The 16,518-nt window shown below is 41.9% G+C and overlaps 1 protein-coding gene across 1 annotated transcript in view; it reads right to left on the bottom strand.

Annotated features, from left to right (window-relative positions):
• Positions 1-16,518, bottom strand: part of ARHGEF17 (Rho guanine nucleotide exchange factor 17) — a 229,556-nt gene that overhangs the window by 26,952 nt on the left and 186,086 nt on the right. The window contains exons 6-9 of the mRNA XM_089508484.1: positions 9,516-9,692; positions 8,815-8,865; positions 2,899-3,008; positions 445-530 (exon numbers count right to left, since the gene is read on the bottom strand). Of these exons, the coding sequence (XP_089364610.1) occupies positions 445-530; positions 2,899-3,008; positions 8,815-8,865; positions 9,516-9,692 (424 nt within the window). The remainder of the gene's footprint in view (positions 1-444; positions 531-2,898; positions 3,009-8,814; positions 8,866-9,515; positions 9,693-16,518) is intronic.

Genomic DNA, 16,518 nt, shown 5'->3' with positions numbered 1-16,518 from the left:
TTTGACACCACTTTAACTGTCATGATTCCACCCTAAAAGAATACTGCGATTTACCAGCACCCTTTGGTAGAGAAGGCTAAAGACCTTGTAAAACCACAAATCCTAGGATTCCACTGGATGGAGCTACAGCACGTAAAGTGGTGTCAAACTGGATCATTTCTACAGTGTAGATGCACCCACAGAAGGAGTGTTCTCCAACAAACCTCAGACAAACATATACAGGGAGAGGTGCTGCTTCATTTATCGAAGTCCAAAGACATTCAACTATGCAGACAACACCTTTCCAGGGTCCAGTTTTGGCTACAAATTGCCAAGGATGGTTTAGACAAGTCACCATTTGGAGTGGCATATATAAACCCTTTGATTCTAAACACTGGGGCCACTACACTTTGAATTAATGACAGTGAGCCAATAGGTAACACAACAATAGGAACAGTAACAAACCTTTCACAATGTCAACATCTTCCAGGGGCAACTTCCAGAGCAATTTGTACTTGCTGGCTGTGTCAATAACACTGGCGGCTGTGTAACTGGAGAGAGAGAGAGGAATAAAGAGAGAAAAATAAAAATGGAGACATTCCAAATTGCCATACTGAATCTGACCACTGAGTGGCCAGGTTGGCATACTGTATTTTGGAAGGGATATATATGTGACTCCTTTCACCTTCCTTTTGTATCTTGCTTCCCCCTTCCTTTTTTTTCTTGGCACAATTTATTGTGTGTCTCATTGTAAGATTTTCAAAGTTTTCTAGGTTTCTGACATGCTTTTTTACAAATACCTGCTTGCTAAAACTACTTTCCTGGTGGGGCTGACTTAATATTTTGTTCTTACTTCTGAAAACCTATGCTTTGAGGATTACAAAATCCAGAACAACTCAGCTGGCAGTTGTAGTCCTGAAAAGTAACATTTTCAAGCTCAGGTCTGGTGTTGGGCTGCTGTTGTTATTCTACAACAGAGATGGGGAAGGTGAAGTCTGTGGGCTGCATGAGCCATGCAGGGCTTCATCTTTGTGGCCTCCAAAGCCCTCTGACAAAAATGAATGACTGAACAAATAAAAAAAAAATGAGGGAGCATTTTTGTCCTAAAAACACCAGAATTGTCTTACAAATGAGGCCTGTACATACCTTGTACAGTGGGTCCTTGGTATCCACTGGGGTTTGGTTCCAGGACCCCGCCATGAATATCAAAATCCATTCAATACAGTGACATAGTGAAAAGGTGTCTCTTATACCAAATAGCAAAATCAAAGTTTGCTTTTTGGAATTTCTATCATTTTGGAATCTTTTTCAACCCATTCATGGCTGAATGCATGGAACTGGAAAGCCGACTGTACTCCTTCCATCAGCCAGAAATCAACAAAAACTGTAACTGACATAATTTGTCTGTGCAGACCATCCAAGAAAACCAGAGGGAGCTAACCAATAATCTTTAATTCAGAGACATAGCCATGTTAGTCTGGAATATCAGTATGCAAAGGGATCTTGCAGCACCTTTGAGATTAATACTCCATGCATCTAAGAAAATAGACTCAATGCTAGGGAATCCTGGGGAATTGTAGTTTTGTGGGACACTGAGCCTTCTCTGTCAGAGAGCTCTGGGGCCACAATAAACCACAATTCCCAGGATTCCCTAGCACTCAGCCAGGGCAGTTAAAGCAGTCTCAAACTGGATTATGTCTGCAGTGTGTTTTGGACCATAGTCTCATAGGGGCTGCAAGATCTCTTTGCATACTGATAATCTTTAAGCAAGACATCAGAGCATAAACTTGCAATACTATTTACTCAAAGCAACAGGTTCAGATGCAAAATGATCACTGCTCTGTTGGCTGCTGTGTGCCCACGGCAATTGAGCAAGCGAGCATGCAGGGGCAGTATGCCATCTTACCCGCTGGCTGAATTCACAAGGCCACATTTAACACAATTCTCCCCTGTAGGAGAGATGGATGTGCCTATGCATTTTGACATGCCTTTCAATATGAGTGTCACTGTGTGAAAAGCGATGATCAAGCTGGAGGCAATGGTGTTGTGTCTTTCCACAGAGACACCCACCCATCTCATCATTCCTGGGCCTAAGACAGAATGTCGAAAGCCAATCTGGAGCTGAACTGAGATCCCTGGCCAGAATCCACTCTGTGACTTATGCCAGAGTAAGCACTTGTTTGGACAATGCACAAGTCATCATCTAGCATTTCCTTGCTTTATTTCCTCCTTTAGCTGCACAATGGTAGTCAGACAACATACAGTTGCAGCTCTGTCCCCAAACCAAACAACCACTAACTGGCTACAGGTGTGCATCTGGGTTGTCTTCAAAATGCTGTTGTGCAAATGGAGAAAAGAAAGGAATGCTAAGGGATCTTGTAGTACCATTGAGACCGAGAGAAAGAAACTCTTGGCTTCTGAGGTGGGCCCTCAAGTTGTTTCCATCTATGGCAACCCTAAGGCTGCCCCTATCATGGGGTTTTCTTGGCAATACTTGTCCAGAGGAGGTTTGCCACTGCCTTCCCTTTCTCCTCTGGTAAAAAATTTGCCAATGAAACCCTGGGGCAGGGTTGCCTTAGGGTCACCATAAGTCAAAAATAACTTGATAGTACACAACTACAAATCTTCATTCCTGGAATTCCTGGCTGGTCACTGCTGAGTGGAGGCTGTTGGAATAGTGGTCTCATCTAACAAGGCAATTCATAGCATGCATGTGCCAAAGCCCATGGTTACCATTTGATAACTTGAGGTAACTGTAGTTGTGAAAAAAAAATGCAAAAATATATGTAAATGTATCAACTCAGCAACCATTAGGTGAATGCAAGGGCAGGGCAGATTGTAGGTGAGGAAGAACAGAGGTGGCATCTCCAAACTGTCCCCATTGTGCCCCATCATTTTGTTTTGGAACTGTTCACTTACAGACTCATGGAACTTCTTCGCAGAGACCCTGACTTGCGCTTCAAAGTGGTGCAAACCAGAAGATCTGTGAAGAGGAAAAGAGAGCGGTCCTTCTTTCCACCAACAGCCTTCTGTAATGAGAAAGAGAAACCATTCAGGAGATATCTATTGAGTCAGGTACCAATACCTTTTGGCTTCTGGACCAAGCAGATTTCTTTCATATGACAGAATGCCACCTGATCTATACTTGGAGGGAATTAAAGCTTGTATGTGTTCAGATGGAATGAATAAATAAAAAATGGATGGATGGATGGATGGATGGATCTATCTATCTATCTATCTATCTATCTATCTATCTATTTAATCATCTTCCTCTGGAGATGACTTCTGTACCTTCAACTGGGTGCTGGAAGAGTGTTATATGTATATCATGGACTGCCAAAAAGACAAATGAAGAGGTCTAGAGCAAATCATGCCTGAACTCTCCCTGAAGCCAAGACAACTAAACTGAAGCTGTTGTACTTTGGGCATATCATGACACAATGTGACACATTGGAAATTAGGTCACTGCTGGGTAAAGTGGAAGGCAGTAGAAAACAGGGTGATTGCACAACAGGTGAACTGATTCGATTGAGTAAGCCACATCCCTGAGTTTGCAAGACCCAAGCAGAGTAAGTGATAATGGGGGTCTGTCAATCATAGGATCACTCTAAGCCAAAGTCTATTTGACAGTATGTGCAGAGATCTTGTGGGACCTTTGAGACTAACTGAAAGAAAGAAGTTGGCAGCATGAGCTTTCGTAGACTTACGTCTACTTCCTCAGATGCACTTGGACACTGTATAACAGCAACAGAGAAGAGAGGATTTCAGCTTGTTACCTAATTGCATGACAAACAACTCCGGCTGAAATTCCCTCATCTGCACAACCATTAAGGGTACAGGAGCGGTCGCCAGTTTTCAATTTGGCAACCCTCCCTCTTGTGACCTTTCTTGCTGCCTTGCAGATGTTTGTTGGCATTCCGTAGCTGACAAGTTTCCCTTCAGCGTACTTGTAAATAGAAGCTCAGCAAACTTGTAAACAGAAGCCACACTACTGGTTCTCCCCCAATGATAATTCTGATCAGGGAATTAGTAAGGCAAATATTAAACCCCTGTCTCTCTCCCCTCCAGCCATTATTCTGACCAAATTCAGAACCCTGTACAAGTGAGATCCATTACAAATTTCTTGCATAATGCCTCGTTTGCTTCTCAGCCGCTGGGGAGGTGTGCATGCCAGTGAGCACCACTGGTTCATTACCCCATTGTATAATTAAAGCAATAAAGCTTCCTAATCACCATAGGGAGTATGTTTTAAAAGCCCAAATTAAGCAGACTTAATTCTACCAAGAATCCAATGCAACTGATAGGGAAAGGGAGCGTTAGTGGACTGCATACTTAAAAACTACTATGTGAATCATTTTCAACAGTGGTCTCCCATTAATCGAGACTTTTGCTACCCGCTGTAGCAACACCAAGCTAAAAGATATATCCACAGAGCAAAATTATAGCAGTATGAACCACCCTTTAATTGTCATGGAACCATCCTATGGAAACCTGAGAGTAATAGTGTGGTGAAGTTTATTTATTTATTTATTTATTGGACAGAGGTTAAGAAACAGATAAATATAATAATAGGGATAGAGATACAATTAAGCAAAGAAAACTGCTTAACTCTCAATTTAGGGGAATTAAGATTGAATAGTAATCAAAGATATGTAATAAAACGATTTCTAAAAGCTGCTCATGCAGTGATTGCTTATGGATGGAAAAACAAATCAAATTGGAACAAGTCTTACTTGTTTAAAGATATAAAAGAATACATATTATTTGATTTCCTTAGGGAAAGAAGACTTAAATATATTGGGGAAAGTAATAAAGAATCATGGAAAGATAAATTGGAAATTGTGATTAAGAAAGTGGAAGGTAAAATGGGGTATGACGAAGTAAAAAATATAATTAATGATATTTTCCACATCTCCGATAATGATTGTTAACTTGGTTGGAATATATTTCCCTCAATGCTGTTTTTGGGAGGAGGGAGAAGGGAGAAAAGTATATTATGAAATGTGGATTGTATAATAAATGTTATGAACTGTGTAATAAAAATTAATTTGAGGAGAAAATATTATCTATTTTCTTTGAATTCTTTTAGAGGCTTTGTATTCTCTAGTAGATTTGCCTGAACAAATGCCTTCTGCATTAATGGTCTCTGGACTAGACGTCATGAAACCACAAATCCCAGGATTGTCCCTGGGATGAAGTCATGGTGGTCAAAGTGGTATCAAAGTGTAATGCAGTGGTTCCTTGGTATCTGCTGGGGTTTGGTTCCAAGAATACCAAAATCCAAGACCCATTATATACAATGGGGAATAAAATGGTGTCCCTTATATAAAATGGCAAAATCAAGGCTTGCTTTTTGGATTTACTTTTAAACATATATTTTCAAGCCATGGATGGTTGAATCCATGAATACAGAAGGCCAACTGTAATTGTATTGTGCAGACGGACCCAAAAGGGACTTTGCAGGCCACTGAAGAGAGGTAGCCCTCCAGTATATGGCCTGAATCTAACCAGAATTGACCCATTGAGTCAGTGGGATTTATTCTATGCATTCATTCACTGTTCAACAATTGGGTCCCTGGATCTACTTTATTTAGGGCTAGGACTAGTAATAGGTGCGCCTGTGTGGCGCAGTGTTGGACTATGACTCTGGAAACCAGGGTTTGATTCCCAGCTCGGCCATGAAACCCGCTGGGTGACTTGGGCAAGTCACACACTCTCAGCCTCAGGTGAAGACAACGGCAAACCTCCTCTGAACAAATCTTGCCAAGAAAACCCCTTGGGGTCTCCATAAGTCAGGAATGACTTTAAGTCACACAACAACAGCAACAACACAGTAATAGGATCCGGGCTTATTTTTGTTCCTGTTTCTGAACATGCCATCTCAACTCATCTACATTTCCTGTAATTTAGCTATAAAGCGATGGGGATGGTTGTTCTTGGTTGCACAAATAGCTAGCGTGAACCAAATGAGGGCTTTTGTGTGAAAATAACCTATTTATATGGATCCCCTGATCCTAGGTTGCCATAGCAATGCCCGGAAGTGCAGGCTTGGCTGAGCGAATTCTGATTTCTTATCTTCCATTTCGGCACACGGGGAGCTGCTGCCCAAAAGGCTTTTGGGTTTCTTTCACATTTTGGCAGTGATGATGGTAATGGTGGGAAGCAACTGCTTGTTTATTGGATTCATAGAGAAAGAAACCAAAGGGACTAAAGGCACAATTAAAGGAAGGAAGGAAGGGAGTTCTTTGTCAGAATGGCCCATATTCTACACTGACAAAAGCAGAAATCTGCATTCATTGTCTCAGCCACCCAAGGTGGACAATTTTGGATTTTGGTGTATTTTGGAGGGAGACTCAACCTGTAATTACATTAGGCTTACAGCTGTGTGAATGCCTTTATTTGTCAGAATCACACACACACACACACACACACACACACACACACACACACACTTATCCCTCCCATTTGTGGGGAATCCATTTCAGACCCCCCTCCGTAAATCCGGAAAAAAGTAAATATTCGAGTCCCTATTGGTTACAATGGGAGCGCACTCCTGCGCAGTGTGCCATTTTGTCCCTCCCGCTTGCCGTCCGTGAAAGAACAAGATCGCAGACTCCAAGTCCACAAACGGGGAGGGACGAGTGTATATATACACACAGTATGAAAGCAATATGATTCCTACTCACACCACAGGGGCTTATCGCACAAAGGCAGTAATGGAACAGCAGCAAGAATGAGAGCCTCTTGACAAGTTTTGCCCATCAATGAAAAGGTGTGCTACAGGAATAAATGGAATGCAAGGCAGCAGCAGGACGGACATGACATTGTGTGATAAGTACCAACCTGACTTATCACACTTTTTAGCTTTGTGTGATAAAGTCCAGAATTTCAATGTCATCTCTCAAATTACACAAAATTGTATAAAGGAAAGAATAAATAAGAAATATTGGCAGATTTGCATAATTGACAAGGATTGCAAAATTCAGCTTTTCTCAGCATAGAATATGGAACACTCTGGCATAGAACTTATTTATTTCCTTCCTTCCTTCCTTCCTTCCTTCCTTCCTTCCTTCCTTCCTTTAATTGCACAGCTGCAAGTACCCCTGTTCAGAAGACACATTTAGAGCATTATTTATTTAAAAGCATTTATCTAAGGCTTCTCTGACCGCCACTTTCCTTGCGATGATGCATAATAGATAACAACATTTAAAACATTAAACGAAATAAAATACTTAAAACAGACTAAAACTCCTTAAAGATAACTTACTTTATACAGTCATGTATAAGTCTAGAAATTTAGGTCAAAAAATTGACCCAGAAAACCTGAGTCGATTTATCCACGGATCAGTGTAAGTACTGTATCTTAACTCTTACTTAAAAGAAGGAACCATCTCCTGGTGAAAAGCAAGAGTATAATCTATCCTGGAAGCACTGAGCCCCTCTACTCTCTCATCCATCCAGTCTTAAGAGTGAGCACAAAGAGTTATATCCTCTGGAATTTTGTAAGTTCTTTGACATTGATTTGCTTCATCCTTTAGATCCTTTGCTATATGCCCCTAAAATTTACCCCCGACTTATCCACGGAACATAGCACAATCCATAATTTTGGCTACAAAACCTGCCCTCGGCTTATACATGAGGTCGACTTAGAGTTGAGTACACACGATAAATGTATGGGAAACTAGATGCAACTAGAATACACAAACGAAATGGCTCAATGTTGTGGAATTCTGGGATTTGTAGTTTCATGAGATATTTAGCCTTCTCTGTCAGAGTGCTCTGATACCACAACAAACCACAAATGCCTGGATTCCATAGCATTGAGCCATGACAGTTAAAGCCATGTCAAACTGCATTATTTCTGCAGTGCAGGTTAGACCCAGGATGCATCTATACTGCAGAAATAATGCAGCTTGATGTCACTTTAACTGCCATGGCTCCACTCTAACCAATCCTGGGATTGCTAGTTTTGTGAGGCACCAGCACTCTTTGGCAGAGAAAGCAAAAGACCTTGTGAAACTACAAATTCCAGGATTCTATAGGACAGTGATGTAGCAGTTAAAGTGATGTCACACTGCATTATTTCTATAGTGTAGATGCACTGTGAGATAACTAGACTTAACTGAGCTTTAACCATAGTTTAGGCTGGTACAGATGATTAAGATTAAGGCTGTTGAGGATAACAACTTTAACCATGCTAAAAGTTACATATATGCCAATCAAGCCATGGTTAGTGCTAGGTTAACTACAGAGTTATATCAGAGTTATACTGTTGGTTCCTAATCTCATGTATTGTTTTGGGTGTCTCTGGGTACAAAGGTGACTTAAAATAGTATAAAATATAACCAAATTAGAGTCAACATGGCATAGTGGTTTCAGTGTTGGACTATGACTTTGGAGACCAGGCTATGATTTCTGACTCGGCCATGAAACCCATTGAGTGAACTTGGACAAATCACATGCTCTCAGCCTAAGGGGCAGAAAAATATCCTCTGAACAAATCTTGCCACGAAAAACCTATGATAGTTTCGTGTTAGGGTTGCCATAATTCAGAAACAACTTGAAGAAATACAACAATAACACGTTTCCCATCTCAAACAGAATTTAAACCCATTTGATGCTGATGTTTGATACAAGGGGGAGGAACTGTCATCTCTCTCTCTATAGAGCATACCTACATCCTTTCATTTCAAATGCGCCAATTAATCAGAAGTTCTGTTCAATCTACAACCAAGACTTTGGTCGACTGCACTAATCCTCAGTCTCTACAGATGTGCCAACTCTCTGCCAGCTGCAATGACTGAGATGTCCTGTCTGAGAACAACTAGTCCTTACCACTTCCACCACCATCTCCTGGCGCAGGAATCTCCGGAGTGGTGCTTGGAGCTGGAAAGAGAGAAGACAATGTGCCAATTAGAGAGTTTGCCAAGTGCTTAAGTGAGATTGTACCACTCAAAACCATGACAGAGTAGACTAAATGGGACTTTGGTTTGCAACTTCAATACTAGAGGGTGCATCTCATCCTATACATTCCTGCCTGAATATCTGGGATCCTAGCCAAAATAAATAAAATGTCCTGCTCTCTTTTTCTGTAGTTCAATTCCATTGCTCCAGGTCCTAGTACCCAGCTTGTTGGGGGCAATTGGCTTACACATTGTATATCGCTTAGGGAGTGTTCGTTCACTGGTAAGTGGTATAGAAATGTACTTGCTACTGCTCTTGCTAGTCCCTGGAGCTGTGGAAAACAAGCTTGTTCCCTCTTTGATATGACATCCTTTCAAAAACGTAAACATGACTATCATGTCCCCTCATAACCTTCTTTTCACCAGGCTAAACATTCTCAGCTCCCTAAGCCACTCCTCATAGAGATTTATGGTTTCTAGACCTTTCACCATTTTGGTTGCTGGCTCACATTTTGAGATCTTATGGGAAGTCCCTTCTCTCTGTCCCACAACCTTAACAGGTACATCTGGTGGGAACAGAAAAATGCAGGTGTTGAATGTCACACACTCCCAGGTATTTTTGCAAAAACCTACATCTTCCATTCCCTCGATGTGGGACTCAATCTCTTGCACGATCCGGGCATTCCTCTCCACCTCTTCCGCACTCTTCATCCCTTTGTTGATCCTCTCGGCCACTTGCTTGATGTTCCTCTGGGCTTCTAACAAGAATGGGTGGTCAGGATGTTCCTCTGGGGTATGTTTCAGAAGGTCCTGGTGGGAGAAAGAAAAAAGAACCAGCAATAATGTGAATGCCATAGGTTCACAGAAAGAGAATTAAATGGGAACCATATTTTGGATATAGTGGATGCTTCCCATACATGTGGGATCTGTTCCAGACCCCTTCGAGTAAAGGGAAAAATATGTACACTCAAGCCCCATTTAAAACAATGGGCATGTGCTCCCACGCATGGTGGGTGCATACACCATTGTTTTAAACGGGGCTTTCCTTCTGTATAAGGTTAAAACTGTGTATGGCGCACCTGCGTATGGCACGGGCTCACTGTAATGTTGAAATGGCACTTTGGGAAAAATGTAGACAGAGGGATTACAACATGTACTATGTTATAGCTTAAGGGGAACATTTTATAAAATGATGTATAGATGATATTTCCCGGGATGGGAGGGTAGAAAGTTCAATTTTAGTTAGATTGTTATATGTACAGTTGGCCCTTGGAACTTGGGGGGATCCCCCCCGTCAGTTCCAAATATCGTGCATATTCAAGCCCCATAGGATTGAATGGGGCGTATGCCCCATTGCCATTAATGGCAGTCGCCTCTCTGCGGATTTTCAAGTCCACAGATCTCAAGTCCACAGATACTGAGGGGCGACTGTAGTTATTTGGTTTAGGCTAGATTGATTTAATACATGCTGAGTTTAGGTTTTGAGATTATTAGATTTTTAAAGATTATTTTCAGATTGCTATGTTTATTTGTTTGTGTATTTTGTTTTCAAGTAGTGTTGTGTTTAGTTGTTTTGCTGCTGTTTCTTTTTTAATTTTGCATGTTACGATTTAAAATGTAATAAATATTATAATAAAAACTCTCAGTTTTTATCCTCTTTGGGTGTATCTGCTGAGTGTATGTTCTCTCAGTTTACTGAACAAAGACTATAAACTGTGCTTTTAGACTACAGAAAGCTGGTAGAGAGAGGTTACCAAATAAATAAGCCAAGCATCTGTTCTCCTGGGGAATAGCTTGTGTGTCAAATGCTATATCTCAAGGGAAATGTGCTACAAGACTTCTAAAGTTGGAGCAGACTTTTGTTGATCTAAGGCAACAAAGCCAAGCTGAATATTTCTCTTGCAGCTACATCTGCAAACCAACATCTTCCCTTGAAGAAGGTCTGAAGACAAGCATAAATACTGAATCATGCAAAACTAAAGCAGGCCAGTCCACTACTGCAGAGGGTGGGCAACATTGACAGGCTGGGTGCAACCCCCGCACTCATTTTTGTGGTGCTCAGATCTCTCTCCCTGAAAAACAATGGAGCACTGTTTCTCCTCTAAACCAAGGTGCAGGCCTGGGATCCATGTAGCCCTCCAAATGTTGGTGGACTGAAATTCCTAGCACTCCTTGCTTCTGCCTGTCCCTGTTAAGGTGGCTGGGTGTTGCAGTCCAACAACATCTGGAGGCCAGCATGAGTCCCACTTCTGTTTTGAGGTATGAAAGTCAACACCTGCTCATTTCTGGCTTGGGAAGGAAAATGCAAATCCTACCAGCTACAACAATATTACTGAAAATGGCACCAACAGTTGCATAACTTTGTAGGAACTGGCCAATGGATTAATATAAAACAAACCAAGTTTGGGTAATGTTAAAGCACCACCAATTTGATTTGTTTCTGAAAGCGGCTGGGTGGTTTGTTTTATATCAAACCATTGGTCCTACAAAGCTGTACAAGTACAGTCATCCATGGATTCTTTGACCACTGGTTCATGCATCCACAGCCTGAAAATACTCCAAAAATGTATAAATTCCAAAAAGCAAATTTTGATTTTGCCATTTTATAAAAGGGTCACCATATTACTATTCAATGGGACTTGAACATCCATAGATTTTGGTGTCTATGGAGGGTCCTGCAACCAAAACCCAGTAGATACCAAGGGCCACTGTATTGGAATCATTTCAATAATATAAAAATGAAATCATACCAATTAGGCTTTTTGGTGTGTATCACTGAAACTTATTGAATAAATTATTTTTAATACATATATTGCATCTTTCTCTGGACATTACATACCACAGTACATTTAGAGTATTCCCATTTTGGAGTATTTGTTTCCAAGGTTTTCTTTGCTAAGGGGTTAGAATCACAGAATCATAGAATAGTAGAGTTGGAAGAGACCACTAGGGCCATCCAGTCCAACCCCCTTCTGCCATGCAGAAAATCCAAATCAAAGCATTCCCGACAGATGGCCATCTAGCCTCTGCTTAAAGACCTCCAAGGAAGGAGACTCCACTATACTCCAAGGAAGGAGTCTGTTCCACTGTCAAACAGCCCTTACTGTCAGGAAGTTCTTCCTAATGTTGAGGTGGAATCTCTTTTCCTGTAGTTTGCATCCATTGCTCCGGGTCCTGTTCTCTGGAGCAGCAGAAAATAAGCTTGCTCCTTCCTCAACATGACATCCCTTCAAATATTTAAACAGGGCTATCATATCACCTCTTAACCTTCTCTTCTCCAGGCTAAACATCCCCAGCTCCCTAAGTCGTTCCTCATAGGGCATGGTTTCCAGACCCTTCACCATTTTTGTCGCCCTCCTTTGGACACGCTCCAGTTTCTCAACGTCCTTTCTGAATTGTGGCGCCCAGAACTGGACACAATATTCCAGGTGGGGCCTGACCAAAGCAGAACACAGTGGCACTATTACTTCTTTTGATCTAGACACTATTTAACCCTATACTGGTTAGGGTTGCCAAAGTCAAAATTGATGCGACTCCATTGCCTTTAATGGATGTTTAGAAAAGGGCATTTCAGCAGATGTTGCTTGTTACCTGGCTATCTGACAAGCAAGTCCTGATGAAAATTCCTCTTCTACATATCCATTAAAGGCATCACTGAATAGCAAAGTCAGGATTATCTATGCCACTATATTTCCAGTTTTTATGCATGGCTGTGAAAGCTGCACAGTGAAGAAAGTGGATAGGGAGAGAATAAACTAATTTGAAAAGTGATGCTGGAGGAGAGATACCCCAAAGAGAAATAAATGGGTCCTAAAGCAAATCAAGCCTGAACTCTAGAAGCCAAGATTAATCAGAAAAGGCAATGATGCTTGAGAAGGTAGAAGGCACTAGGAAAACAGGAAGACGGCATTACAAGTGGATAGACAAAATCAAGGAATCCACAACCCTGAGTCCTGAGCAGGGCTGTTTATAATAGAGTGACTTAGGTCTAATCTGCACTGCCGAAATAAGGCAGTTTGACACTGCATTAACTGCCTTGACTCAATGCTGTGGAATTCTGGGATTTGTAGTTTTGTGAAATTTTTACAAACAACAAACCAGCTTCATTGATATACCCGCTTCATACCGTCTAAGCAGTTTACAACTGTAAGCTAGTTTGCCCCCAACAATCTGGGTACTCATTTTAGCGACCTCCTTAGAAGGATGCAAGCCTGAGTCGAGCTTGGGCCCTTTTGCTGGTCTTGAACTCGCAACCTTATGGTTTTGAGTGAGTGGCTGCAGTACAGGCATTTAACCATTGCGCCACCAGGGTTGTTATTTAGCCTTCTCTGACAGAGAGCTATGGTGCCACGACAGACTATGAATCCCAGAATTCCACAGGACGGAACCATGGCAGTTATAGTGGTGTCAAACTATATTCTTTCTGCAGTGTAGATTAGACCCTAAGAGAGTAGCATGAAGTAGTGGTCTGAGGCTGGATATGACACTGGAGACCAAGGTTCGAATCTCTCCTTGGCCATGTAAACCTGTTGGGCGACTTTGGGCAAGTCACACACTCTCAGCCTCAGAGAATGGCAATGGCAACCTCCCCCTGAAGAAACTTGCCAAGAAAACCCCATGGTTGGTTCCATCTGAGGATTGCCATTAAGTTGGAAGTGATTTGAAGGCACACAACAACAACAACAACAGATTAGATCCTAGAGGTATCTCATTCACAACTGGCCATAAGCTGAAGTGTGTTTTGCAGCAGTTAACAACAGCAATTAAGCCTCTCCAGTTTCCACACTGGCGACTCTACAAGAAATCATTCTAGGGCTGCATCTGCCTCGCAGAAATATTCCAGTTGACATCACTTTAACTGCCATGGCTCAGTGCTATGGAATCCTGGGAGCTGTAGTTTTGTGAGACATTTAGCCTTCTCTGTCAGACAGTTCTGGTGTCACAACAAACTACAACCCCCCAGAATTCCACAGCATTGAGCCACGGCTCATAAAGTGGTGTCAATCTCAATTACTTCTTCAGTGCAGATGCAACATTTCTTCATGCCCAGTGTATGTTCCATTGCCAAGCATTGCCAAAGGATGTCATCCTGAGGATGGAGCAAGCTTGTTTTCTGCTGCTTCAGAGAATAGGACCTGGAGCAATGGATTCAAATTACAGGAAAAGTGATTCCAGCTCAACATTAGAAGGAACTTCCTGACAGTAAGAGCTGTTTGACAGTGGAAGAGGTTGCCTTGGAGGGTGGTGGAGTCTCCTTCTTTGGAGGTGTTTCAACAGAGGCTGGATGGCAACCTGTCACAGGGAGTGCTTTGATTGTTTCTTCCTGCATGGAAAAATGGGCTTAGACTGGATGACCTCTGGGGATATCTTCCAACTCAGTGATTCTATGATTGCCATCATTCAGGCAGTCTTTTGGGCACCATTAACAGCATGTTTTTCATCAGGCACAGAAAGGCTCCCACGCTGTTCCTTTCTGTTTCACGGTGCCAAGGAACATGGCCTCTGCGCAGCTCCAAGGTTTCTGGAAGCAAAAAAGCAGGCAGCTGCACCAGGGGCCAGCCTAGACGCCTGCCTCTTTCCTATTACTGCCTCTCTGGGCTATTCATCACCAGGAAAAGCAAATAAAACTGGCTGGTTAATTGGCCAGCAGCAAGCACAGAATGGCTGAGCTCCCGGGTAATTGGTGGTAATTTAGTGCCAAGGCAGTGGTACATACAAACATCCATCAGGAGCGAGGGCTGGCACGGAGGCACAGATGAGGCTTTGGGGAGGGTGGCTTGTCCGTTCTGCCAGTGTTATTTGTGAGAGAAGCTGCATGGCCAGAAAGAGAGACTTAGGCTGCATCTGTACTGCAGAAATAATCTGGTTTGACACCACTTTAACTGCCATGGCTCAATGCTATGGAACTGTGAGAATTGTAGTTTGTGAGTGGCACAAGAGCACTGCACCACACACAAACTACAATTCTCACAATTCCAGAGCATTGAGCCATGGCAGTTAAAGTGGTGTCAAACCAGATTATTTCTGCTGTGTGGATGCAGCCTTATAATATGTTGTGAAAAGTCACCCCTCACTCATGGTTTATGAAGTCACTTAATGCAGTCGGCTCTCCGTATCCATGGATTCCTTATCCACAGATTAAAGCATCTAAAGCTTCAAAATATTCATATATTCATTCCAAAGAGCAAACCTTGCTCTTGCCATTTTATATAAGGGATGCCATTTTAGTATCCACTGTATTTATTCAGACTTGAGTATCCATGGATTTTGGTACGCACAGGGCATCCTGGAACCAAACCCCAATGGATACCAAGGGCCCACTGTACCTGCTTCTGTACTTAAGTCTCTGGGCAGAAGCAAGCTTTGTCTTTTACCAGTCATTTGTGTAGCCTTCTCTCTATAGTTTGCCATTCTGGCCTCTGTCTCTTGCTAAACACACATTTCTGCCAGGAAACCTCAGCTTCCTTCTCTTCCCTAGCTGATTCTCCCATTTTAAGGTATCTGAGTTCATTGCTGCCTACTTAGGAATCATCCTTGTGTTGTTTCCATTGGTGGATATTGACATTTACAGGCAACTCTTAAGATTGAAGGAGGCCCACAGGGAGATGTTAGAAGACGCTGACTTTTACTGGCAACTCTTTTCCAGTAAAGAAGAAGAATGGAGGATAAAATCTAACCCAGCATCCTGTTTGCAACACTACCAAGCCAGATGTTTTTGTAGGAAACATCTGTGGGCGCCCCCAGAGGACTGTCGCCAGCCCAAAGTTTGCAGAGGATGACTGCACTTGGACATGCCGTTTCCACCTGTAATGACCATATAACTCACTGATTCCCAACTTTGGTCCTTTGGTTTTGGACCCAGAAGCCTCACAGCCAGCTTGGCCAACATTCAATGGTTCTGGGACATGAAGTCTAAAATCTCTGGAGGATCAAAGTTTGGGAACCACTGATATAGGTGGACTTGTCCACCTGCTGACTCTCCTTTAAGACCCCCGCTAAACCATGATGTATTACTTTATTTTATGGCTGCAAATTTAACAAGCTGGCAATACATTATGTGAAGTCTTGTATGTTCACATATGTTTTTATTTCCAAATGACTTCATGTAGGAATGTGAAAGTCTCCCAGTGTCTATTTTATTGCATTTCTTCCAAATTCCACAAGGATTTCCTTCCCTCATGTCTTTTGTACATGGCTGTCAGACTGCAGTATCTTTTTTTCTTGCCTATTTGTGGATTTTTCAAAGACACACATTCTGAATTGTGACCATTAATTAATTAATTAATTAATTTACAGTCAGCCCTCCGTATCCATGAATTTTTTTTGTCCACTGATTCAAGCATCGACAGTTATTCCAAAAAGCAAGCCTTGATTTTGGCATTTTATATAAGAAACACCATTTTGCTGTGTCATTCTATGCAATGGGACTTGAGTATCCAAACCCAAGCAGACACCAAGAGCCCATTGTACTTTCTTTATATGTTGCCTTTCTCAATGGATGGGAGCCAAGGTAGCTTTCTAAAGCGACAAATTAAAAATGTTTACGAACATTTTTAAAATCAGTTTTAAACCACCATATTAAAACACTATAAAACCTACTAAAAACCATACCAAAGTTAAAAACAGATGAAGCAGA

Source organism: Sceloporus occidentalis, unplaced genomic scaffold (assembly GCF_023333645.1).
Source record: "Sceloporus occidentalis isolate IW3139 unplaced genomic scaffold, rSceOcc1.0.p SCAF_2, whole genome shotgun sequence".
Taxonomy (NCBI): domain Eukaryota; kingdom Metazoa; phylum Chordata; class Lepidosauria; order Squamata; family Phrynosomatidae; genus Sceloporus; species Sceloporus occidentalis.
Note: the sequence above shows the minus strand (reverse complement) of the source record. Positions and strands in the feature narration are given on the sequence as shown.